This window comes from Lampetra planeri, chromosome 18 (genome assembly GCF_965212315.1).
Source record: "Lampetra planeri chromosome 18, kcLamPlan1.2.h2, whole genome shotgun sequence".
Taxonomy (NCBI): domain Eukaryota; kingdom Metazoa; phylum Chordata; class Hyperoartia; order Petromyzontiformes; family Petromyzontidae; genus Lampetra; species Lampetra planeri.
The window spans coordinates 10710139-10737965 of NC_136124.1; the positions used below are offsets into that span (position 1 = coordinate 10710139).

The following is a 27827-nucleotide window of genomic DNA, read 5'->3' on the forward strand; positions in this document are numbered from 1 at the left end:
AAATAGTTCAGGGAACACGTGTTGGCTTGCATCTTTAAAAACCTCGAGCAACATTTAAAATGCTAACGCGTACGTTTCCAAAATTCTACGGAGCAATATGCGGGTGATGCGAAGAATAGGAATGCAATTGGGTATAGTTTTGGTGGTGGGTGTTTTAGTATCGCCGCGCCAAGTGGCAACTTTCAAGCCTGGAGCCCAAAACGCAGTGGCTTGGAATGTTCAATTTCATTCAATTTTTTTTTACCAAAATGTATTTTCACCTGGGAAATCCCCTTCAGATGGAACATCTCCGCTTGAAAGGATGTCCATTGAAAATTGTAGGGCGATTCCTAGAAAGGGCACAACATCTACTGTTTTCTCTGGCACACAGTACAGGGCAGACCTCGCTTAGAGCTCAAGATGCGTTTCTAGAGAAGTGAACGCTAATCGAAGCAGCACTAAAAGGTGTCATTATACCATTGCATATATGGGGATGCGTTCCCGGCGGCATTATTTATTTTGTATGAGCAATATATGTGGGCTTCGTTGGGGTATCAGTAACAGCGCTAATAGGAATACAGATAGTAACCATTATTTAATAAATAAGAATAATTTATAACATCAGTATTACGTAACTGTACTGACGAGTGCTTTCTATTGTACTCCTCTGACAAGGCAGCGGTGGGAGATGAGGTTGGAGGAGCTGCTGCTGCACTCCAAATCCGGGTCACTATCACCAAAAAGCTCTAGAACCTCAGTGATCTTAGCGATGCCCTCGGTCTCAATTTCTGTGGTGAGGTTAATTTACGTGGAGCCCGAGACTCTATCCTGGTCTCGTGAGCTTTCACCGAGCTAACAAAATAGTTTTTTTACTTACGCAATCGTGATGACGAATCGTGATAATTGAATCGCTGGCGGGGGGGGGTTTGGATAGTTCAGAGCCGTACGTCGCTCTCTTCGGCTGAGCGAATGACGGGGGGTGGGTTTGTTTCCTCAGCCAGCGCTGCATGTTCTCACTCGCAAGGGCTTTTTCAAATTTTTTGTACATTTTGTTGTTTTTGACAAAATTTCTCCAGAACAAAGAGCACCAAAACGAATCGGCGTTCTCCAGAATCACGCTAAGCGAGGTACTGCCTGCAACCTAGCAATTGGTTGGACCCAAATCGGTAACTCAGTGAGTTCAAGAGGAATGAATACAAATGAACAAATGGAAATGTGACCCTGTGCAGTAATGCTAACGTATGGGATAAGGAAAATGCTGTGGACGCTGGCAACGACGACAAAAAAACATTAAACACAATAGGTCTGCATAGTAGTGTTAAGCGACAATGTACGGGCAAGGGTACACTCGGATACCTTACACATCTCTTTTTTTAAGCTGAAAAACCCGGATTATGTTTTGGCAACATCAGGCATGATAACAATTTCACTGTCATGGAACATCCTAAGATAATACATTAGTTTTTTTTTACTATTAAACCGTGCATGTCTGGAATATTTATGGCACACAGATGGACCCTAGTTTATTGTGGCAGAATAGGCAGTTTCCCACGAATAATACTGGTAGGAACCACCTGGTTCCACCAGCCCACAGGGGATTATTGTGTCTGTCCGTCGTGCATCCAAAAATGGGAGGGGTGGGGCTGGGTGGAGAGGGGAGGGTGTGGAGGGCTGGGTGGGGAGGGGCTGGGTGGGGAGGGGCTGGGTAGGGAGGGGAGGGTGGGGAGGGGCTGGGTGGGGAGTGTGGGGCTGGGTGGGGGGTGGGAGGGGTGGGGCTGGGTGGGGAGAGGCTGGTCACCCCGTGGTGCCCTTATGAAACTCAACGTTTAATCTACTCATGCAGGCTTGTGCCCGCCCTCACAGTCGGGCATATTTGCGGAATACACCATGCCGCCGTTGACCCTGGCCATTGACCGAGCAACCCAACGTTCCTACCAGCTCCCTCCGCAGGAATGTGTTTCGTGGAAAATGGTCAATCTCACTGCGTTACTACAATTTTTCAGCCACAAATTGGAATGAAAATTATTTATGCCAAGATACAAATCAGGTTCCAACATACGGGACGTATACACACAGCGCGCACTGTCAGCCATCACTCGTTAATCCAGCTGAGAGAGAGAGCTCAGAGTGAGAGTTAAAATCTTTAGTCGGCCAGCCTGAGACGAACCATTAAGTGTACTTGAGCCTCATTATGAAGGGCATCGGTTCACATTAAAAAAAATAACTATGGGGGAAACAATTATGACATTCAAAAGATAATTCCGCTGAACACACCTTAGATCCACTCGTCTGAAATTGTTCCACAAACAATACTATTTTAATGAGCCACATTAAAATGACATTTTACAGCCCGTGTGGTCAATGACTGCAGGCAAATGTCAAAGGGGCAGTACTGCATCACTGGCTCTCGGCTAGCAATGTCAATCAAACTTGCGAAAACTGACAAAAACGACTCTCATACCAATAGTTTGCCCCCACCACCCCCTACTGGGCTGACTCACACCCATATCTGAGCCCAGGTGCTTAATCACATTTTACCACACAGGGGCAGCTGTCAAAAGGGGGTTCCGTGCTCCGAGATGTTTCATTACGTGATATAGGGACAGCGCGACATACATGCAAGCACCATTCATTCACATTGTGCCCATGGCAAATATCTCAGAGTGCAATGTAAATGCGAGTTGTTTGTTGTTGGAATTTGTCTCGTTTTCTTTCGGCATGAACCGTATTTGAATATATAATGCTTAAAATGTGCTGATGCAGCAAAAATGAACACGAAACTTGATATTTTCCCAAACTCATCATCGCAAGTCCATACCCTCTGGGATCTTAAAAAACCCAAAACCAATACCATTGCCGCCAGCTGGCGACAAAATATTTCCCCCTTGAGAGAAAAAATTTAAATGCTTCATGGGACCTCCTTTGCCAGTACCAAAATATAATAGGTTTTCCCCTTTTTTCTGGCAACAAAACAGCTGTGTTAAGATGTTAAAACACCAAACTGAAACCTTTTGCAAGGAACCATGTCTGCATTAACCACAATACTTGTGGTCAGAATGCATCCAAAAAACACTCTGATAATATATGCATTGTCTTTGAAACTGATTGGTCCACACCAGAGACAGCTTTCTTTTGAGCATCGTCTCAAACGGTGTTAGACCAGAGGACGCCAAAAGGCACCAAAAGGCGTCAAAAGGCATCCTCTGGTCTAACACCGTTTGAGACGAGGCTCAAAAGAAAGCTGTCTCTGCTGTGGAACAATCAGTTTCAAGGACAATGCAAAAATTATCAGAGTACGTTTCTTGTTTCCATTCTGACCACAAGCATTGTGGTTAATGCAGACATGGTTCCTTGTAAAAGGTTTCAGTTTGGTGTTTTAACATCTTAACACAGCTGTTTTTCTGCCATAAAAAAGGGGAAAAACCTATTATCTCATTTAAATGCTGTGTAATACTGCACTTACAAACAGCTGAAATTGTGGTTTTTACTACGTTTTGTAAATCTGTCAATGAGGCAAGGGATTGTAATGTGTAAAATATGACGTGACGGGCGCGACCATCTGGGAAGGTCACTGCCACGGTCATGGTTTCTTAAATGGGTCTTCGACTGTAGTCTGCCCCTGTCCCCAATTAAAACTGTCAACATGATCACACACTGCAAAGTGGGTCAAGCCAGGTTCTAAACAACAACTCTAACAGAACGTCCTGGGACGGTAGCTCACAAGCCGTACTGCGTGCGATAATACTGCGATGTATCCCACTGAGTAGAGTGAATTCAGACGGCGCTACGCAGGAACAATACAGCTTAAGCGGATTTGGCCACGTGTAATGCCGTGCTATGAGTGGTGTGTGATTTGCTCAACAAAGGGGAGAGATTTCAGGGTTATAAAATGTCCTATTTGGTGCTATCTGGGGGTTATGAGCAATGGCAAGAAATTCTAATCTGCTCATTTGTTCAACTTTTCCAAATCACATCAATGTGATCTATTTGTAATGAAATTAATTACACGAAATTCAATTCAAAGTTCAATTCGTTCCTTAATTTCACCAGGTGAAAAAGCCCTCCGAGATTTGCAACTTATTTTGTGAAAGACACCTCAGCAAAATGTAGTTGCAAAGGAACGCAACGCAGTAACAAAACCAATGACGGCAGTGCGATTAAAGCCTGTAAACTACACAGCCGACTACTCTCACAAACGATGCCACAGGATCCACAATGTCCATCCATAATACTACATGCGATCCCCGCGCTATTCACAGGCAACCAAGTGATTAAGATGTGATGGGTTTCTGGAAGGGAGACGGCACAGATTATTACGACGGGACACACAAACGCTCGTCCTTAAACCGCCCGAAAGGTCTCCGTCGCGCTCCCTGCATGAATTGTCGTGGAGTGTGCGTGTTTTGTCCGGTGTGAGAGTGGTGTGTAAGGAGGGGGCAAGCTGGAGCAGACGGTCAAAGTGGAACAGGTGGACGGCCATGTGGGTGCAAGAGAGCTGCTGTAAACGCACCACACGGAGTTGTGCTACGCTCCATGTCTTTCAGAACCCCCGTTCATCAAGCCATCAGTCAGTGCCATCGGAAAAACACATCGACGATAGGAAAGATACTGTCAGAATTAACCGGCATTCTTACAAAGGTATTACATCACATGCCCCGTGGGTCGCCTATCTTCTCCTTTAACGAATGCCTTTGCATGCTTCAACTCTTATTCGTAAAATTATCATCGCCTATCAGAGAAATACGTAAAACTTAACCTACTTGCGAAGCTATTAATTATCAGTGGGCATCATAATATTTACTTTAACTCATGTCGTACCCATTAAGACGTGAAAATGTAATTTTGACGCAAGCAAAACGAGCAAGTAGTGACAATTCTAAATTTGCCTTCAGAACAACAACACCTGAAGCAACGGAGTGCGGGGATTGCGAAGGAGGGAGGGAGGCTGCATCGCTAACGGGAAGGTGTAAACTCTCTTCAGCATTCTCAGCAAGGTGTACTCCATCGCTTACTTGTTAAAACATTACCCATCGGGGGATTGAACGGGCCCAATAGGTGGGCGGGGAAGGGAATTAAATAAAAACGAAAAATAAATAACATTATCTTTTACGACAGGATCTTACGCACAAACACGTTTTGTCACAGGCTACAGACCCGGTCAGGTTCCTTTTTAGGAATAATTTAGTGTTTCAGTAGTTTAAAATCTGAGCAGGATAAAATTAAATTAAATTGAACGCAAGCTGCTACAAAGTGCATAGATGTGACTCAGGCCAGTTTAAGAACTCTTGAGTAGCATGGGTGACGATGTTGGTTCAAACATTGCCCCATTTCTTAACACGCTGTCCTATGCCACACGACTATGCATTACATCTCACTGCCAGACAGATTAAATGATAAAAGACAATAACAAACGCTGAAAACTACCTCAACAGACATTTCAACACATGAGTTTGTAAATAAGCACTCTATTGATGGGATCTGGGAAGCACAGAGGAACAGTTCACAGTTGTAGGCAAATCACCCATCGCGAAAGTTAGTATTTCAAGCAGTTCCATTCAACAACGAAAATGGGCCCGTTCAGATTCACTATCTTTTTGCTACAGTGACCTCTTTGAATGGTGAGAGAGCGTGTGGTATAATTCAGCTCAATAAAGTCCGGTTCGAGGCAGCAGATATAAATCCACGGTCCACGCTGCTGCAGTCAAGTGCAAAGTTAGACACGTGACGTTTTGTAGGCCCACCAACGACGGTGCTGCTACGTTCGTGACCAAAACAGGAGGGGGGAGCGGTTGGGGACAAGGACGATCCGAGACATATGCGACAATTATCCAAACTGAAGCCACCCAAAACAAACACTTAACACTTGAACTTAAAACCTTCAGCATCGACCAGGGGAGCAGTTTAAGACTTTAGAAGGGAGCTGTGCTGGAATGAGTTGGGGGGACTGGGTGAGCAGTGTTACGTGAATGCACGTGTGGAAGCAAGGCTTTTCTGTCATTCGTGGGAAAAGCCTTGTGCCTTGCATGGGAGGAAACCTTCACTTTATCTTTAAGCGATGGGTTCATTGATAATAACAAAAACATTTATAGCCCGATTTTTGTCTGGTGTAAAGCCTAAAGGCCGTGATCCACTCGGGCAGTCGATGCCGGCAATCGCCACCGGCACTGGTTGCCAAATCATTTCGCAGCGTAAAAATCTAATTGCCCAAAATCTGAACAATTCTGATCAAGCTGCGGGCGGCCGGGGCGGCAATGTCCATTCAGATCAGAGAGAAAGAGCACACGTGAATGCCGAAGAGTGTCGTGCTTTCTTTGCCTGACAAAACATGGTGGGGGCTTCCAATTCCCAGCATGAGTGGGATCTTGGACAGATGAAAGAGAACGCTTTCTGACCAAATGATTTGATCTGGTAAGTAATGCATTGTATTGTATTGACGAAATGACTAACAAACTGACTAGTAATAATGGACTGCATAAACTACTGAATAACCAGTTTACATAACTAGCGACTAGTACTAGGCCTACCCCATACACAATCAACAGTTTCATTTACAGTCAGCAGATCAATCATTGTTCAGTGTACACACTTATTATCTAGGCTTGTTTTGATTGGCTAGAGAAAACTCTGTCACTCCATTCCATTGCCCACCCAAGTTTCCATCGTCGCTCATGGTTAATGTATTGCCGGTGATGATTGCTGGCAACGATCGCCCTGCAATTGCCCGAGTGGTTCATGGGGCTTAAAAGAAATTGCAAACTATCCCCCTCAACCTGTCAAGGAATGCTACCAATGGAAGCGGTCTCGGCAACTTTAGTTTAAAACGTTTAGCTAACTCTAAAATGGCCACGGCTAAAATGCTCCCCCTCTGTTTATAGAAATAAAAAGGGGATAAAACCCAAAACAGCAGTGCAAATCAAGCTACCTGTGAGTGCAGCTTGCGCCAGCTAGCCCGGGGTGAGCGTGCGAGAAAGCGCCATCACACGAGACAAGCGGGAGGGGGGTCCGCTCGCCGCGTTCCACGCGGGCGGAAAGATCGCGGGCGCCGCAGCAGCACTTTCAAGGCAAAAAGAATGGCAGTGCAGTCCAACGTTGTGGCCATAACGTAACCCACTCTTGCAAAATTGACTGAACACGCGCATTGCTTATCATGGAGTTGCGATCAATATCACTGACGTATTATCAGGTTTATCATCATTTTATTTTTTGCGTCATTGGCAACGCGGCAACTGAGCGATTCCGTAATTTCCGTGTGGGTCGGCAGAGGGAGTTTGTCGCTTGTTTTGTTTTTAGTTCCCGTCAGTTTTCCAAGGGATGCTAGCAGGATGCGGCCCCATGGCCGGCAAAACCTCACCGCTCACTTCGCCCTCACCCCACAGTGACCGCAACTCACGCGCAAACGGTTCTTGCCCGACGGCCCCTCCTGCCGCCGCTTCGCCCACCCGGCGGGGAAAATTCACAAATTCGGCTCGCACAGCGGCACCGTCCCGTCCTGGCTCTGCCCTTCCACGTCCATGTCGAGCAGGGTGCCCACGCTGCTCGACATGCAGAAGGGGTCTCCGGCGGCAGGCGATAAGGCGCCGCCACGACCGCCGCCACTAAACGCCGGCTCGGTGGAGCGACGCGCCAGCAGCAGGTGTTGCGGAGACACGGCGCCCAACGCGCGGAACGGAGAGTGCGCCTCGGCCTCCGTTTCGCCCGCTAGCCCGCGATGATGCTGCTGGCGCAACACCACTCCCAAGTGGTGATCGCTGCCGGCGACGGCACCCAACTGCCAATGCGGCTGGTGCTGCTGGTGATGGCAGTGGTGCTGCGCGTCGCCGTCGAAGCTCGACTGCCGAAACGTGGGCGGCAGCGCGTGGTGTGCCGGCGAAGAGTAGCTGGCGCGGAGGTGCGCGGGCGCGCCAAAGTCGCCGGCACTGCCCGTCGGTGTGGCCGTCCCGGAGTTGCTGGCCGGGGAGTCGGTGCCGCCGTCGTGGCGGCCACCCGGAGACATGAAGCGCCAGGGGTCGATGCGGCTGCGTGCCGTTCCCGCCGCCGCGGGGCCGGCGCCGCCCGATGCCGAGCCGCCGGTGCCGCCGCCGGGCGAGGGTCGGGGCCGCGGTGTGAACTCGAGCGTGCGGGGGCGCTCCAGCGCGGGGTCGTGAGAAGCGTTGTCTGATGGGGGGCGCCGCGGGGACAGCGCCAGCAGCGACCGTGGATCCGGCAGGCGCGGGAGGCCGTGGCATGGGCCCTCACCCACGCCGTTGGCTACAGGGAAAGGGGCGGCGAAAAGAGCTGGATCGCTACCGTGCCGGTGACGCCGGAGGGGGATTTCTGCTGCGAGGGGATAAATGTTTTGAACAAAGAGTGCGCTCAACCATGGGAATGTGGAATTTCCAGCACGGGCCTCATCGAGCCGAACCTAAATTGCGTTATGGGAGTCACTTTTAACTTTATTTATAAACAACACCGAGAATAGTATTACGAATAAAGAATATCACATTAATTATTGCCTGAATTAAGCAGTTAAAATTTGCTGAATGCTTTGTACTGCTGAAATTACACAGCAATGGTTTCAATTAAACTCGCGCAAATTTGCTTTTCATTTGCTATGTCACTGTGCTGTGCACCAATACTACGGAATTCCACATTTCATGGGTGATTCTGTAATTGTCCTTTCAAGGTATTTCTTCAAATTTGCACAATTGACATCACAAAGAAATCTGTTCCTTCACTCGAGACATCCTGCTGACAAGAGATACGCACATCTCATTTAACGGAGCACGAACGGATCTGAGGGTTACAAAGAGCGTGGGATTGTGGGTCACACTCTCCTTGTGAGAGAGGAAGGAGAGGACTCTAAGATGAGGGAGGGATTTCAGTGGCCAATAAATTATTTATATTCAGGGAACTGCATAAAAAGTTACCAGGACAGAGAAATTGTGGGTTGGTGGGAGGTTGGAAATGATCGTGGGCAAGAGGAAATGGAATTGTGGATGAAGGAGTGGAGGAAGGGGGCAACACTAACTCGTCGGAGGGAAACCCCCATCGCTGCCGTCCGATGGCGTGCGCTGGTGCGCCGGCCCGTTCTGCCCCGGCAGCGCGCCGTCCGACGGAGTCCTCCGGTGCCTCCTGGTCACGGCGCCGGCTGCCACGGGGAGCAGCACGTGCGTGGGCGTGAGCGACTGGCCAGGCTGGCGCTTGAAGCTCTCCACGCGGCAGTCCACGAGCGGATTACGCGTGCGCGACACCGCCGACGCGGCCATCCCGACGTCCTCGTACGACGACGACGAAGATGGCGAGCGGGGGGCCGCTGCCGTCACGCGCAGCACCACGCCGCCGCCCGGCGTCGGCGGAGAGTCGACGCTCGGCGGAGTCTCGATCTCGTCGCTGTCCGAGCGCAACAGCGAGCGCGTCGAGTTGCACTCGGAGATGGACGACAGCGAGTCGAGCGTGACCGACGCGTGCGGCTCGCCGCCGGCCCCCGACGCGGCCGCCGCCAGCGCCGCTGCCGCCGCCTCCTCCTTCTTGGTGGGCTTGCGGCTCGGCGGGCTGGAGCTGCGGCGGAAGCGGCCCGTGCGCTGGAAGAGGCCCTCCTTCTTTTTGGTGGAGCCTACGCCGACCCCTACACCGACCCCGACGCCGCGGTCCGCCGAGCGGTCCCGTTCCGCCGGTTCAAGGTCATCGGGAAGCCCGCCCAGCACCTGCTGCTTCCACACGTCACGTATGTCCACGCCCAGCACCACCGATGCCAGCACGGCGGTGCAGTCCAGCAGCGCCAGTTCGCAGCGCTTGCGCTGGGTAGGCTGCCGCTTCAGGCTGTTTGTCGGGGTCACCTGTGAATTGACACAAAGAAAAGTGTCTGTGAACAATATGAAAGACTTAGTGTGTGATCCAAGCTTCGTTAGGACACTGAGTATTTATTACAGTAGGGAGATGGTGAGGTTATAATTAGCATTTTTACAAGATGTTTAAGTAAACAACCATATCCCAATCGCGCTATTACGATTTGAGACTAATAAATATGCCACTTAAAATTAGTATGCTGTTCTAGCCGCACCCTGGCAACTAAGGTTGAAAACGTTTATGCACGACTCTGTCCACAAATCAAAAGCCAATAGGAACGGTACTTTAAGATGACGTCTTGGTGTTTAGGGCCTTACCCTATCGAAAACTGTCAAACCTGACCCAATGGTTTCCCAAAACGAGACACTAACCAGAGCATGATGGAACTAATTGCAAATACGCAGACGCCTTTGGCCGACAGCTTCCCATCGGCTTACGTCCCGCTGATTAAATACACTTCCGCAGACAAACGCTTGACGGAATGCGTGACAACAATTCTGCGCGCCACGTTTGTTTCGAGAGGCCAAGCGGGAACCTGCGGCGTGCTGGAGGCCGAGTTGACGGGCGTGGGCTCCTCGGTGGTGTCGCTCCCTTGTCCGCACGCCATGGCGGGGGAGGCGGTGGTGACAGCGGCGGCGGCGACGACTGCGATGGCGCCGTTCCCAGGCCACGAGTTGCGTGCGCCCGTGAGCGGGAGCTCGAGCTGTGCACCCGTCGCCTGAGGCGTGGGGTCCGAGCTGGCCTGGGGCTCGGGCGAGGGCCCGGCGTCGCCACTCTCGCCTGTGGTCCCAGCACGTCGCGTCGCCCACACAGCGCGCACCAGAGTTTGTCAGATCTCAAAAGGCTAAACAGAGTTGAGCGTGGTAAATACTTGTAACCGGGGCCACTTGAAGATCTAACCTAAGTCCCTAACTTTGATCTTCCATGAGGCTCATGATCGAACTCTAAATCGAATCCACTGCACAAACCATGGCAACAGATGCAGATACCCGATGCACAAATGGAAAATTAACAACTCTCCAGTTGTGTGCGACTGTGGTCATCCACAACAGACCGTACAACTTACAACAACGAAATGCCCGATACACAATTACGACGGAGACATCACAGCAATACACTCCACTGCTCCTGATACAGTTATCTGGCTTGACCACCTACCCGAATGTGAAATTGTAGTTGTTGCTGTGCAACTACATCAGCCGTACGAAAGAAGAAGACTGTGGGAATAAAACAGTTTGTAGGCTCCAGCTGTGAGATGACCAGGCTATGGCAGAACAGCAATGGACTCTTGAATATATCTGTGCATTGATTCGAGTCCGACCCACTCACATAAGTAGGTATTCTCTGCATACTCCAGTTTCCTGTCGCAGGCAAAACACTTACGACTGGAATTAGGATAAACATCCAATCCCCTGAATTCGCTGGACTTGTAAGTGAATGGGTCCTCTGGGACCCTCGACTGAGCCACGTAGATTTGACAAACCTAAACCTACTGGACCTGAAAGATGGCCAGAAGATGGCAGTACAAGCAAGTGAATGTGTGATCCTACTGTATGGACCTTACAGTGTTATAAAAAATAAATCAACAAGAATTTGGCACACAAGCCTCCTAAACATATATCCAGACACAGTGATGCTCTCTCAAAAACCGATCTATATTCTTATTCAAAGGCAGTGCTTGTCTCTGGTTTACACACCTGAGCCAGTGGGGGAAATTCCACATTTCTATGGTGGGGATAGGTCGAAGCAAAGGACAACAACTGTTGACTACCCCACAAGGTCACATATTTTATCAACTCAGGAGGAGTCTTCTTCTTTTGTATGTCCAATGTAGATGCAGAGCAACAACTACAATTTCAACAACTACAATTTCCGATCATCGATCTGCTGGTCTCCAGAGCAACAACACAAGCCACGCCAACGGCCATCTTCAGGGCCAAACAATGTGCCCAGGAGGAGTGGATTCGCCGAGTCAACCCCCCCGAACAGAATTTGAACTCGCAACCTTCCCATTGTAAGCCGCTCGCTCTACCACCGAGCCACCTGGCATCTTCTATCATCTAGAGTTTTACACAAAAGAAGGCGGACAGATTGGGGAGCCGCCTTCCACGCAGCCACGAGAAATCAAGGCCCAGTTCCACACGTGGAACGGGGTGGGGGAGGAGGCACGCACCCGTCTCGTGCAGGCAGGAGAAGCCCACAGCCGCGGGCAGACCGGCTCGCTGCGGCGTCTTGCCCAGGTTGGGGGTGCTCGACGACCACTGCTTGTTCTCATCCGACAACGGCGTGAGCCTGTGGGTGGGTGGCAATGGGGGGGCGACAGGAGGGGGGTGTGCGGGACAAACAGTGGGGATGGTCACGGGTCAAAGGGGCATGCATGGATAGGTTAATACATTTGCAGAATACACAGTTGCGAATTAATACATTTTGAAGGATTCCAAATATAATGTGTGTAAAAGCAGACTGGTGATAGCACCGGTAATCATACGTCCTGTATCGAGGGGTGTCCCTGAAAACAATAGCCCATGTCCACATTCAAATTCAGTCTCAAGCATCTTTTGTAGGAGGGTCCTGCCAAGTTTTCTCAAGTGGGGGGGTGGGTGGGGTACAGTTGCTGTGTGTGATCTTAATTGAGTTATTTGCAGGTCATTTTTTAGCATTAGGATGTTTGCCTAATATCAGTCGCGTAGTGCATGCGTGTGTTTTTTAAGCTATCGGAGGAAACCGAAGAGCTCGGAGCATACCCATGCAGAATAGACGGAGAACTTACAAACTCAAGATGAAAGGCCACGCTGCCGCCAAATATAACATTAGCGAGTGAAGAAGCAGCAAGAAAAATACTTTACATTCAGTTTGTTGCTTATCTGCAGACTCTCAGTACATAAAATATATCATTCAGGCATACACCAGTTTCAACCCAGAATGCACAACGTGGTGTCGAGGTGTTTCCCATCTGTGCTTGTTAGACTTAGGCAAATACACAAGAATGCAGAAGCAGACAAATTATTCTTATTTAAGCTAAACAAGACTATTGGGGGAAGGTCTGCGAAGGAGCATCTTGTAAGGCGAACAAGAGACAAAAGAGTGAGTGGTGTGGCGTGCACCAAGACAGATATCCCTGCGATAACGTTCATACATTGTAAAAGATGCTAATTTAAAGCAAAATTCACCAAAACAGGACCCAAGTCAGATTTGGATACCATGTGCCATGGATGTAGTCTACGGGTGGAAACTGAACCCAGATTGTTGAGCTCCTAAACGCAATCGATAACCAATGCGCCATCTCACCCCACATTAACCGCACACACAAAAGACAAAGAACCCCCACATAACCTTAACAGACTGTTGGGACAAGCACCGTTCGTGAACACCTATGAATGCCTGCACGACACACGACGAGGTTGGGTGGCCATTACCACGCCCAGCCACCTTTATCTCTTCAGTGTTTACACACCGCACACCAGGTACTCATTTGAGGCCAAGTCGAACACAAACACACTAAGTCACAAAGACACAAAGACACATACCAGGACATACATGAGACACCATCCGGAAATAAGAGGCAGGAACAAAGCAACAAAATCAAGTTCGGTGAGGAGGCCGCGCCAGCTGTTCAACTCAGCACGGCAGCATCAGAAAGGAAAGCGGCCGCTGCAGAGAGAAGCAAGAATACAGGTGAAAAGGAGGAAAAAAATTTGTAAAAAAAAACATTAACCGGGCCAACCTTTCGTCACTGCCATTCAGGCGTTGGGGCTCGGGCGACACCATGAGGGGTTCGGCAGCCGGAACAAACCTATGGTGGGGCAAGCCCGGGGCAAGGCAGCACCACGACGACAACGCAGAGCAAACTTGAATTACAAACACATGGTGACAGGCACCGACGCACACGACCCATATATACGGTCAATGAAAATGAATACTGATAATGGATTCATTATGGTGTAGGAATTCTTTGGAATTTCAGTCTATCGACTAATCGTACTTTCACTACAAGTTACCCATTGCTTGCTTCTATTGCAATTAAATCACAAAATTATAACAGGAAACTAAACATGAAATGGGGCACGATATGCTGCAGGTTAGTTGATAGCTAAGCAGGGCTCCAATTAATGTCACACATCAAATTAAAATCCCAGCTTGCCCTTCATCACCACATAGGTGAGTAGAATGGGCAAGCCTGATGAGACTCGACTACTTTTTTCCCATTGAAATAAGTCTGAATGCCCCTGTCGATAGTACTTTAATTTCGTCAAGATCAATACCTCCAAATATGTTCCAGCTAGGGAGGTAACTGTTCACTGATTGAAATATATTCTTACTTTCCCGATTCAGGGTCACGATGCAATGCAAAAATCTATTCTATTGTTGGTGGTAACATAGTGGCCTTGAGTTATTACAGGGGTCACACAAAGCCATTACACTCGTCCTTACGATTCTTTAAACTGTCAAAATTGTCAGGCTTTCGTAACCAATATTATCCATAATAAAAGTGTATTTTGGGTTACATTAACCCCCCTCTGGTCTTTACCCCTGATAGGCTCAGTGATGACATCGTCTTTATTCTATTTAAGACCAAAAGAGGAAAACTCATTCACAATTCTGGCTATCACCTAATCAAGCTGGTTGCAATTACCAGCGAAATGTCGTACTCGAATTGTAAATGTTATGGGTTTACTCTCCAACACACCGGAATTCTGAACTAGTAACTAATCGGCATGTTTTGTTTCTTTGACAAACCTTACTAATTGGCTGTCAGGTGGTGGCGGGTTTAACGACATATTTATATTCATGCGATCTAACCCAAAAAAACCTGTTATGGATAATCAATGAATGTATATATGTTCATATAAACATGATAAAGTATGCTGCTTCTTGGCACTACAGAAGCACACAATGCCAGCGTCAGACTTGCTAATAATTCAGACTGGTTTGGCCCGGGGCCTGTAACATCTTGCTACCTTTCGCAGGGATTGAGACAGGGTCCCTATTTATCGGCTTTATAAACAATCATGACGGGTCAAGGGAATCACATGATGGGTTAAACCATTGTGAGATAAAATCCGGGCGAGCTCGGACCAGGAGAAGAGATTTACGCTACAACTGTCGATTCTACATTCACCAGCACAGAAAGCCATGGAAATAAAAAGAAAAACAACGATCGATTCGTAAACAAGGTCGTGACCCCGAATTACGAAAACTCATGGAATCGTGGAGGGGGTAAATCAGCACACCTCGAAGCTGGATTAATCCCTGTCTCGCCGTTTTGGGTGCCACGATGGTGAGATGTCAACTACCTCGCCTGGTATGCAGGTCGTGGGTTGGATCCCAACCCTAACGCCTGCTGTATATTTGAAGTTTGCATGTTCTCTCCCCGTGGTCGCGCAAATTTTCCCCCGGGTCCTCCGGGTTTTCCACTCCACATTTATAAAAACACGCGAGTATTTAGCCGTTAAAAATTTCCACACAACAATAAGCCACTCCGTGTGAGCTATAATTTGTGATAGCCAGGTTGCTTCTGAAAAAGAGCTGCCTTGCTCAGTGAGGCCTTAAACTGGCTAAATAAAAATAAAAAAGTTTATTTTTAATAGTTTACCTGTCCTCCCAAGAGCCCCTCTCGCGTGGCTGCTGCATGGTGCTGGGCCCCCACGTGCGACCCTTCTTGCGCTGGCCCTTGCGCTCTGCCTCGTCCTCCTCATGCTGCGAGCGAGGGCGCGAGCACACTGACCCGCGCGCCCACGTCCTGGTCCCCTCGCGCTTCTCCACCGCGGCTGTGTCGTCCGCACGCACGCACGCAAAAAGACAAAGATCCCCCTCCGTATCACGTTATGTTGATGGAGCTAATATTTGATACGGCCTCATTCTTTCACATGAGTCAGGGGCCCACTCTTGAGCTGCTAGGCACCTATGATTCTGCTGTGCGTGGCCACAAAACATCCAGACAAAGATCCCCCGTGTAGCCTTAACAGACGTTTGGAGCAAGTGCTGTTAGCGAGCAGCACCTATAAAGGACGGCACGGTACACGAGGGGGTGGGTGGCCAGCGACACGCACAACCGCCTTTTTCCCCCCAGTGGCGATATTTTTACACACCACACCAGGTACTCATTTGAGACTGAGTTGACCTAGGGGAAGCACAGGAACGGTTCAGATAATCGTCACTGGTGTTGGCCGTGAGCGGGAATCAAACTCGGGTCACCAGGTTCGTAGCAAGGCGCGTTAACCGCTACACTACCACTCTCACACACATACACACTAGGAGGTGGTGTATCGCTGTATGTCACAGATGGGGGTGCGGGTTTAATGGTCCTGGTACTTGAATGGTGCTGGTATATATTTTCCCGTGACCAAAAATATACTGACAACTGTCATTGTCCAATCTCATTGGATTGTTGGGTAATCAAGGAATATATCAATCACTACATGGGGAAGGAGAGTTTCATTGTATGCAGCACTTTTCTAATTTCACTACTGGATAAAAGTCAGTCCAACGTTTGCCTTCTTGACCCGAGTGCAATGAAGTTTAAATAAAAGCTATCTGAATTATGTCACTAGTGCCACTGACATGCTTGAATTGAACTCTGGAGTCTATTTTCTCAAGACGCAGAGCCAAGGTACCTAACTAAGTCCTGTTTGTTATTTGTGTTGCATCTTCTATTAAACAAATGCTGCTGGAAAAAAAACACATTGGTCCAGCAGACTCGCTCATTGATAGACTCGTGACTTTATTTCTTCGACTAAAAATAAATTTTCCCTACCTGTTTACAGTGAGTTTTGTTTTTGTATAGCCCAATCATTAATGAACTGACGTGCCCTACACACCGACTCTACTTTATGTCGTTGGGACTCAAATATGAGATGCCTGCACAGAAGTAGTGGCCAGAGCGGGGGGGGAAGATGCAACCGTCACAGAATTCACATGGTGAGCACGATCAACTAAGGAGGCGTGAGACACGATTACAAACATTTACGCCATCAGAATGAAATCAAATCGATTCTGAACGAAATCGTAAGTAAAAGGTCATGTGGGAGGGTGTGTGGCACAGTTTGGCGCCAGCTATCATCGAGTGTGATCATGTCGCTACAGTTTTCTGCGGTGAGTAGAGTAGACTGTCTATAAAAACAGCAGTGCTACGCCTCTCCAAAAAAAATTGAAGCAAACTGCTTGCGCGTTCCGAGATTCAGGGACCCACCCTGCAACTTGCAGACATCTTGGAACGGTAAAGGGTGAAGGTATGGACAACATGCCAATGGCTGTGTGGGGGGGGTTCACCTTTGGCAGCGCCATCAGACAGAGCGCACTCGCTGGTGATGTCAACGTCCTGCTGGTACACGTAGCTGTTGCGCTGGGGGCTGGGGAACCCTGACTGCCCCTCAGATCCCGTGACTTGAGAAAGCAGAAGGGAATGGTGCGGAATTAGACACGAAGAGAAAAAAAGTACACGCAATGTAAGTTAATTGATGCATATGCTTGAAATGTATGGATGTACTGATGTTCATCCATTCATTTTGATACAAGCAGCGAATCGCGTATGAAAGAATCGCCGCTTTTACATTTTCGCAGATCATAGGCTCATGGAGCGAACCAAAAGGTGAAAATGAGACTGAGCAAATCATTAAACAATACAATAGAGACAGTGAAAAAGTAAAGGTGCAGTCCTTAAATTACTGCTGGTGGAAGGGCCTACCCTTCCACAATGACCAGTCGTCTTGGAAGACTTGGGAGTACCCACACTTTACCCCACCACTCACGACCTATCGATCGATTTCACCTCGAGAACAGTTTTTGGGAGAGAAACTATCCCACTCCTTTTAACCATCACAATCCGGAAGATCAAATCCAACCGGCGGCTTCCGGATGCAAGGCCCGGCGTGCAAACAAGGGACTTACATCGCAGAGTAAGAGACGAAAACAATGTGCTTCACGAATCTTACCGAATCCCGACAGGACAAAAATGCGTTCGTGGAAGCAAGGGTACTACTCACGCTGTATGGCCCTGAGCCGCGGCTTGATGGTGGGGCTGCCTGGCGGGCTCGACGAGCTGCTATTGATGAGGCTGCGGCGCTTCTCGACGGTGGGCGATGCCTGCACCGTGATCTTGTGCTGGAAGTCGGACGGCAGGCTGATGCGGTTGCAGTCCTTGAGCTTGAGGCGACTGCGCTTGAACTTGCCCTTGCGCTTCTTGACACGCGGCTTCTCCTGGTTAAGCTGGTGGATGAGGATGTTGAGCTCGCGCTCCAGCACGTCGATCTCGCGCTCCGCCAGCTCCTGCTCGCGCCGACGCAGGCACTCCTCCTGCGTCTTTTGCTGCACGGCCGCGCGCGTCAGCTCCTCCTCCCAGCTGCGAAGCTCCTGAGGGCGCGCGAGCAAGCGACTGTGAATGGTGGGATCCGGCGTCGCGACTACGTTCACGTGGTGCACGGCGGTAGCAGTTGTGCCCTGCTCCCCTTCCTTCATTTATTGAACATCTGTGAAAGAGCTTTATTGCTCATCAGATTCCTCCAGTAAAAATAAAGATCCTGTAATCCACCGCGGAGGCAGCGAGGGTCGGTGGATCGCACAAATGTTGTGAAACTCCCATCCTGTGGGCGTCGACGAGGTGCCATACCCTACGGCTTGCCAGAAGGCAGGACAGAAACATGTGGACTTCACCTCTTCCATCTGTCTGTTGCCCCCTTGCATGTGGGTTTTTTTCAAGGCGCTCCTGTTTCCTCCCACAAGTATGAACACTCATTAATCGTCCGACAACTCCTTCCTATCTAGAGAACCGCAGAGCTTGGACAATTGTTGGTGCTGCCTCGCCGCGTCGCTGCTGTAGTTCCTCCTTACGGCAGTGAGCGAATACTGAGCGAACACTATACGGGTCAAAACTCAAGAGGTCACAATGGCCACACCATAAACGGAGGGACAGTATTAAAATAGCTATACTCTTCGGTTCTTTCGGTAAAGTCACGTAGGTAGAAGTGGAACAAGGTGGATCATGACGTTTCGGACGCAACACAAGCGCCCGAAACATGTCTGCAGCAGACATCGTGCTGCTCGCAGCAGACATCGCAGCTATCGCGATTTTCTCCTGAAGATGTGCGCTTGTATTGCTTCCCAAACGTCGTGATTTATTTTATTTTATACCTACGTGACTTTACCGAAAGAACCAAAGAGAATGGCCAGTTCTATTTATGCCATCCTACCTCGCTTTGTCATCGATTTTGCCAGACATCTCAGCTTTATTGTTAACACTATTGCCATGACTGCCGGGAGCTGGAAACACAGCCATGTCACGGAGCTGGCACGATGCTTATTTTTGTGACACGCAGGGCACGACAAGAACTGGCATCACAGCAACATCACGAACTGCAGCGCATGCTGCGAGTCGCACTACAGCCATGTCCCATGTCATGACAAGGTGTAAGTCAGCGCTACAACTATGTCACAATGCATAGTGTACAGCGGGAGTGAAAAATACGGCTACGTTATGATACGTGGACGCCTGGCGGGAGATGGCAGTCCAGCTTCGCCAGTACGTGCGGTACATGATAAAAGTCGACCTTCAAACTTGGATATTGGCTCAGAAAATCAGGTGTCTGGCAAAAGCGATGACAAAGTGAAGTGGGATGGCAGACGCAGAACTGGCCGTGAGGACCTATTGAGTTTGACTCGATGCCAGTGGAAAATATATATTGAAGACATTTTTTTTTTGTCCTCGGCCCATCAGGAAATAATGAATAGCTTTCAGTCAAAATAACCAAATGGGTAAATTCGGTTACCACACGAGGCAGGCAGGCATGCAGACAAGTTAAGCGATGGGATTAAATGGAACAGGGAAGCCACCTTCTCTTTGGCTCGGAGGTCGTCGAACATGTGCTGGATCTCCACCTTCCAGTCCTCCTGCATGGAGTGGAACGACTCCGGGGGCATCTCGAGCAGAATGGACTCCTCGATGGCTGTGAGCTGCTCCAGGATGGAGGCGAAGGAGGGCCGTGCATGTGGGTCCGCCTTCCAGCAGTCTGCCGTGGGTGTGTCACAAATAAATGGACATCATTTGTATCGGATGTGTCAATGTCCTCGTTTGTCTTTTACTTTGTGATGTCCTCCAACTGAGTGCCCCCCTTTTTGGCTCAGAGATGAGAGCGACAGGCACAAAAATGCAGGCAGCCTCCTGCAATTAAACTGGGTGCTCAAGTCGAGTGATTTTTAGACAGAATCAACCAGCGCACAAAAAAAACACACTTTAAATTTGGTTCTGCACTTCATTCGGCGAGGTTTCAGCTCTGAAAATCTTTTTTTTAACATATATGTTTGACTATATTCAAGACCTGTAATATGACGAATATAAAAAAAAAATTGCGTAGTCTTTTGCGCAGTTATTGGTGGTCTTTGCCAAATTAGAAGGTTACTCATTTTAATGGCATGGCTCTGATGGTGAACATTGAGGGCTGAGAGACAATCGTGTTTCCATTGAATTCTGAGTGTTTTTCTGGCTTAATGCACGTAAACACATTGCACAACTTAGAACAGTAATGTACAAAATGTGAACTATTGCCAAGCTCCATCATAACCTTTGGGACAGACTGTGCAGCCCAGGCCATTGTCAACTCAATGAACTACCTCATTACACAGAAGGAACAAGGGAATTTATGACACAATAAGTTAATGCAATTAAAGGTATTAAATGTAAGATATGAAATGTGGTAAGAAATGTGGGTGAAAGGGTTATATGCATGAGTGGCTTTGAATGTGCCTACAGCCTGGGTTCAGTGTGTGTGTCTATGTACGTACGTGTATAGGACTCGACCTCAAATGAGTACCTGGTGCGGTGTGTTAACATCGCCACTTGGGAGACACAGGTGGCCGGGCGTGGTGTTGGCCACCCATCTGCTCGTGTGCCGTGCCAGCCTTCATAGGTGATCGCTAACAGCACTTGCTCCAAAAGTCTGTTTAGGGGGATCTTTGTTTGTCACCCATACTGCCTTGTGTCCTCCTACTTCGAAGCTACATTTCCAACTCAAAGCCACCTCAATTGTTTCCCGACATACGCATGTCCACTTGGATATGTTCAGCGCTTTGAGAGTGAAATTTATAATCTTTATAATTATTCTTAGGTGGCTAAGGCTGCCCTGCACTGCAGTCCAGGTGAAGAGAAGTGAATAATCAATCGAGGGTTACAGCGGTGATAGCTGGTGGGCAGAGTAGGTATTTCAAAATAAACTCTTCTCTTCACTCAGTGCCCATGCTTGCAAAGAATTTAAAATGTATGTACGCATAAACTTTTTTCGCACCGTACGTAGCCAACCGTGTTAATCGGAGGTGCGGGGGAAATACAAGAAACTAAAAAGAAAACGCAGTTCTAAAGAAATAAATTTTAAATCTAGATTATTTTAAAGTGCATACAGCTCCAGTGGCTTCCTAATACTGAAAGAAACACCATTCAAGACGGCTGCAGGAGTGCATCTGAAAGCATCCGATCCAATGACCGGATAAAAAAGTTGTGCGGGAGCTAATACGGACGGAAAAAATCCGTATTGTGACCAAGTGACGTGCCGTGTTGTACTGTGTTGCAATGCCATCTTTACCGGCCATGAGTTTGGCAAATGGCTCTGGGCAGGTGGAGGGGATGGGCAGGGTGAGCTTGTTCACGGCGACGCCGTAAGCCACGGTGAGGCCGTCGATGCCGCGGTACGGCACCTCGCCGGTCAGCAGCTCCCACAGCAGCACACCGTAGCTTGGGGGAGTGACGCGAGTAGGCGGGCAGACGAAGGGTAGGTGGGGCAGTCGGGCATGCGTTAGGAGCTGCTCATTCACCCATACATACAATCGCCTCGCTCACTCATACGCATGCTCGCCAACTTGCTTGCTTTCGCACTCACACACATTCCTTGACAAGACAATGAACCCCGCGTATAGTCTTCAGAGATTTTTTGGGGCGAGCGCTATTCGCGAGCACCTATAAAGCCCAGTAGGATACAAGAGGGGGTGGGGTGGTAAGCACCACACCCAGCCGCCTTTGTGTTCCCGGTGGCAATGTTTACACACTGCACCAGGTACTCATTTGAGGCCGAGTCGACCAAAGGGAGGGCCAGGACCGGTTCAAATATTCGTCACTGGCGTTGACCATGGGTGGGAATGAAACTTGGGTCACCTGGTTCGTAGCTTAACGCAGTGCCGGATTAAGCTAGTGGAGGGCCTGTAGCATATGTTATAAAGGGGCCCTAAAAAAAGAAATAAAACACAAATGTTAAAAAGAATAAAACGCATCGTAAAGCAATTGTATGTTTTCATTTGCTATACAGCCGGTTAATACGACAAACCGCTAACTTTAAACACACGGTCGTTCATAAAAGTTGAAGGCAGTATCGTACTATAGTAATAGAGCAAGTGCAGAATCACTGAACCGGATTTGATAGCTCGAAAGCATTTAGCGCGGGGCCCTTGAAAGTGCAGGGCCCGTAGCATATGCTACTTTTGCTACTAGGATAATCTGACACTGGCGCAATGCGCTAACCATTATCACAACCGCTCCCTGCACTCGCACATTCCTTGAACAAACTTGAACACTCACACGTTCAGTCAATTATTGACTCGATAAGAAGTCTGACTCATAAACTGACTCACAAGATGACTCTCATTCAGTCACGTGCCAACTTGTACACACTTTCTTACTCACAAGTTAACACTCATTCGCACTCATTCATCCTTGCTCATTCTTCAACTCACATTCAATCTTGAATACAGCACTCACCGTACATAATGTACACACTGCATCAGGGTGGTGAAAGGACAGTAAACCAATTAATTATTTATCCGTCTATGTGGGGTTTTGAGTGCTATCCTCTTGTACACACGGAAATTCACCAGGTACTCAACCTCTGTATCCCACAAGCAAAACCCTCGTTATTGGGATTCACTCAACATGTCAATACAGCACCCGCCTCAAAAATAGTCTTGAACATCAGTGAGACCCAGTAGTAGTGAGATGTTAACTACCTCGCCTGGAAAACAGGAGGTCATGGGTTCAATCCCAACCCTGATGCCTCGACATTTGGAGTTTGCATATTCTCCCAGTGGTCGTGTGAAATTTTCTCCGGGTCCTCCGGTTTCTCCCTCCACACATTTAGAAACATACGTTTAAGAGTATTTGACTGCTATACATTTCCATGGGATAAGCCACTTCGTTGAGCTATCGTCTGGGGCCAAGTCGCTTCTGAAAAGAGCTATATAGCTCAGTGGGCCTTACCTGGTAAAATATAAAAAAAAATTAAGCTTGCCATTCCCAGCGAGCAGTGTGCACGTGCTCACCTCCAAATGTCGCTGCCCTTGGAGAACATTGAAAACTTTATGACCTCGGGCGCCATCCACGCGTACGTGCCGGCCTGGCTCATCTTGGTGGTGCGGTGCCACTCTCGCGCCAGCCCAAAGTCTGTGATCTTCAGCGTCTTCTTGCTGATGTCGTCGTTCTCGATGCGCTCCAGCAGCAGGACTGAGTGCGCGGGGGGGGGAGACACGAAGGGCGTTCAACTACAGCCATCACCACCGCGCTGAATCGAAATGCTCACGTTTCTGTTTATTTGTATGGCAGCTCGCAGGGGTTTAATGTGTTGAATAAAGCATTGTATTTGCAGGCGGCATCTTGATTAGAGCGGGTGCGCTGCCGATAGGACGAAATATTCACGTGCAATAATATTTTCCTCCTTTCCCATTCACTGTGTCACATCCGCATTCAATCTAAAACATAAAGAACGTGAACATTTTTACCATGGTTAGGTTTGTTGGAAGGATATACATTAAAACTAGATTTGAAGCTTTCGTGACTGTAGGAATTACTCTTTGGTTCTTTCGGTAAAGTCACGTAGAAATAAATTAAATTGTATTTTATTATTATTATTAAATATAATTTCTTTCTTCGTGACTTTATCGAAAGAACCCAAGAGGATATACATTGCAATGCATCTGAATACATAAGTCAGTGGCAGCCAGACCTGGTTAGTATGGGTTTTATCCACATTTCTCTGAATGTTATAAGATTTTTTGCTCTAGATTTCTTAGGGTTTTCAGACATACATTTTTTTCAGTTAACAATTATTTACAACACGTGTAAATGTACAAATATGATATTGGGTCATGTTTAAAAATAACATCGTTCCAAAAATTCACTTTCCCTCTGTTCTAGCACCACTGCTTTGGAAGCCCAGGGACTTTTTTATCGCACTGCAAAAAACGACCATGATAAACGTGGCTTTATAACAACAGATGGCATTCCTGTGATGTTTTCAGAGATCTACAGTGATCTATAAAATTCAAATCTCAAAGTGCACTAATGCTTGAACGAGTATTCGGCAGTGGCAACTACAGTTACGAGGCTAAATACACTGGTGGAAACTCCACATTTCTATGGCAGAGACCGGTCCCATCAATATTTATGTCACACCAAGTGGTGCAGCCACAGTAGTTGTGGCGTTCCTTTCACAGACTTTGAAGGAGTGAGGATCACAATGGTTGGGTAAGTTGACTCTCGCGAGGATGGCCAAATACTCATTGAGAATGCTTTCCATCGCTTGTCAGTACATCACACAAAACATAAATGGCCAACTGGTGCAATGCGGGGTCAAGATTCAAGCCATCAGTTGGTTCTTCTACATTATGTTTGTACTGTTCATTTGTATTGTCTGCATTGCAAGTGCCATCTCATTTGGCCCATGAGCCTAAAGGTAGCTTATACAAATAATTTGCACAAATCGTTAAGTCTTTTTTAAATGCACGATATGAAGCATATATCGTGGGCCAAGATTTTATTTTAATCAATGAATTTTAATCAACAAAGGGCCATTATAATTACTAGAACTAGCAGCCCGCACGTCCTATGGACGTGACCGTCTGTCCGTCTGTCCCTCCCTACATCCAGCTAACAAAACTTTTTTCTGATATAGGATGATCGTACGATAGCTTATCCGGTACATTTGCACGGGATCCACAGCTGGGATTGGAGGGTGAGTAGAGGGAGGCGTGACGTTGGCACGACGCACGAACCCGGCTCAATGCTCTGAGATGTAGGCGCGGTAACATCACCATCGCCAAACTCGCACTTGCCCACACGCCAGCCATCCAGGCCAGCCAGGGAAGGTCAGCCAGCCGGAAAAACTTGTTTTTTCTAATATAGGATGATATCTTTCATAAATACAATGACCCACAAGGAACACATTTTAACAAGGAACACCAACAATAACGGTCACCGTGACACAATGAACAGTGGTGCCAGTGATGCAATGTTTGAAATGACCTGTCCCGGCAGTGACCTGCACCCACTTTGTACACAACAAAGAGTGCGACGAGTCTCACGCCAGCAGCGCATGTGCACATCGGCGCTTACAGGAAGGTGCAACCAACCACCCCCAAAAAAATGCCCACGCAGGCACAAACGTGCCCCTTTGTATCAGACACGTAATTATTCACTAGCTGGCGATTTGAAGAATTGCTGTTGTTGTAATTTTGATTAAAGAATCGATATTTGTTGAACGTGGATATTAGTGGTGGGCAAAGGTCACAATGAATTCATTACACATAACATATATTTTCCTAGCCCTTTGTTAATCCACTGTTGGCTGAAGGCCTCCCCACGCCGTTTCAGTCATGGATTGGGGAGGGGGGGTTGCTTGATCACGTCACCACACTGGGCAGTTTATGATTGGTGAAGAGACGTGCCCAGGACATAAATATGGGGTTGAGGCGACGCTAAACAGGTAGCGGTATTAATAATAAAACTGACGACGTATAAGGGGGAGACGTAAATCGGGGAATGACTGTACATGACAAAAATAAATTTTAGATGGCAAAAGTCGAATTGGGAAGCCCCAGCATGCTTTGCAAGTCAAGATGACACCATCATATCCTGCACAGCATAGATTGTGATGGCTACGAGCACAATAGCTAAAAGTACGGCGCTTTTATTTTAGGCAACAATAGGATAAGAAAGCCACCTATGGACTGATTTAACTCTTATACAGGTAGGCACAACAGTTCCACACTGCCCACCAGGGATTATTTGTCTGTCTGTCTGTCGTGCATAGCCACGCCCTCGATTTGTATTTCATAGAGCGCTTCGGGCGGGCTCAGCACCACGTGACGCGCCGCACCACGCAGCTTGCGCCGCGTGACACGGATCGCACGAATACGCTGTCCAACCAAGTTCCTACCTGCCCACTCCGAAGGAACGTGTTTAGAACTCATCGTTAGAGAACAGCTATCACTTCTCCTCTTGCAATGGTGGATATCATATGCTGTGTGCAGAACATATACAGGAATTCTGTTGTCACCTTGACATGCACAGCATTCTGGGACTTCCTGTTGCGCTTTGACCACCTGAAACAGCAATTGTCCGTTTTTTTTAGCTTATTATGGGCTGCAACATTCCAGCCGATTTATTCATAGCCGTCATAAAACAACCTGACGCTGAATATTCAACGCAACAGATTTCTACGTGTGAATGTCACCTTTTTTATAGCACATGAATCTTCTGATTTACACTTTAGTTTCCCGAAATTGCATTGTAATTTGTTGTTCTTGTTTTAACAAAAACAGGCACATTTTCTCAATCTGATCTCTGCAAGAACCATTCAGGCAGGGCAAGAGGGTAGGCCAACGGAGCCACGAGCCTCAGGCCTACCAGCCTATGATATATTAATAATTAGACACGAACGGTAACAGACTCCAACGACTCGGTAAAGTGCAGCCGAATAATAAATTTGTGTTGCTTAACGCAGGATTTTGCGTAACATTCAAAGATGGCAACAAAGTTATTTCGAGGAAAGCTGCAAGATTTATCTTCATGTTTAAAACTAAACAATAAACTATTTTTAGTTTACCAGGTAAGGCCAACTGAGCTATATAGCTATTTTTCAGAAGCGACCTCGCAACAAATTAAAGTTCAATGAAGTTGCTTATAATTTGGAAATTGATAGCAGCCAAATACTCTAAACGCACGGTTCTAAATGTGGATGGAAAAACCGGAGGACCCTGAGAAAAATCCACTCGACCATGGGGAGAACATGCAAACTCCAACTATACAACAGGTGTCAGGGTCGCCATCGAACCCACAACCTCCTGTATACCTGACGAGGTAGCTTTCGTCATAAAGTTCAAGTGGCCAAACGAGCATGCAGTGGTGCTCATCTCTTGTCTACAGCCCCGAACCAGTGGCAGAAATTCCACATTACGATGGTGGAGGAAAGTCAATCCATGAGATAGCCACTATTGACTTCCCTGAAACTGCACTAAATTTTATTGCCCGTGGAGCAATTGAGGGCTGCGTCAGCCCCCAACCAGGATTTGAACTTGGAACCTTCTCATTGCAAGTTAAGTGCTCTAACCATGATACCCGACCCAGTGATTCACGCATGGTGTCAAGTAATTTTATTGCACAAAATTGAGGTCTTTATACTGAAGGAAATTGCCAAAACAGACCATCTGTCTGAATAAAGCAGACGTTAAAAGCCCATGTAACATCGGCAATCTCAAGGAAGACCACTAAATACAATTACCAAACCTGCAAATAGCATCCTTACAAATGTATGCATTAATGAAATTGTGAGAAAAAAACACAATACAATAACTTATTATATATACCTTACATATATTTAGCCTCTTTTGCCGATAAGACAATGAAGTCAACGGGATGTCACCTGACTAAGCAATAAATATTAAAAAGCACTGCAATGCAACATCCTGCCAAACGCAGTGCTGCTGGCTCTGCCACACTTGATGCAAATGCATTGTTGGCTCTATGGCGACTCAGGTCAAACAATAAATCCAGAGACAAAGCCATCATTCCGGACCCGCAGTTCTGCGCTATGCCCGCCAGCACCCCCCCTCCCCCCCAGTGCCGCAGTGTGGGACATGCATGATCCGGAGCCCGATTAAAAGCACGGTTGGCTACGTACCGTGTGGAAAAAGTGCAACGTACATGCATACATACAGCCCCCGTCTGCCCCGTTATCCTGTTATGTTGTTTTTCACCACTCGTGTTGTCCTGTTAGGCC

General features: G+C 47.8%; 1 protein-coding gene across 1 annotated transcript in view; it reads right to left on the reverse strand.

Annotated features, from left to right (window-relative positions):
- Positions 1–2273: 2273 nt before the first annotated feature.
- LOC144723640 (mitogen-activated protein kinase kinase kinase 9-like) overlaps positions 2274–27827 on the reverse strand; it is a 70361-nt gene continuing 44807 nt past the window's right edge. Inside the window, exons 5-15 of the mRNA XM_078602523.1 lie at positions 23095–23275; positions 21372–21520; positions 19630–19805; positions 17787–18153; positions 17074–17187; positions 15398–15572; positions 13529–13597; positions 11978–12096; positions 10340–10584; positions 8987–9794; positions 2274–8226 (exon numbers count right to left, since the gene is read on the reverse strand). Of these exons, the coding sequence (XP_078458649.1) occupies positions 7433–8226; positions 8987–9794; positions 10340–10584; positions 11978–12096; positions 13529–13597; positions 15398–15572; positions 17074–17187; positions 17787–18153; positions 19630–19805; positions 21372–21520; positions 23095–23275 (3197 nt within the window). The 3' untranslated portion in view covers positions 2274–7432. The remainder of the gene's footprint in view (positions 8227–8986; positions 9795–10339; positions 10585–11977; positions 12097–13528; positions 13598–15397; positions 15573–17073; positions 17188–17786; positions 18154–19629; positions 19806–21371; positions 21521–23094; positions 23276–27827) is intronic.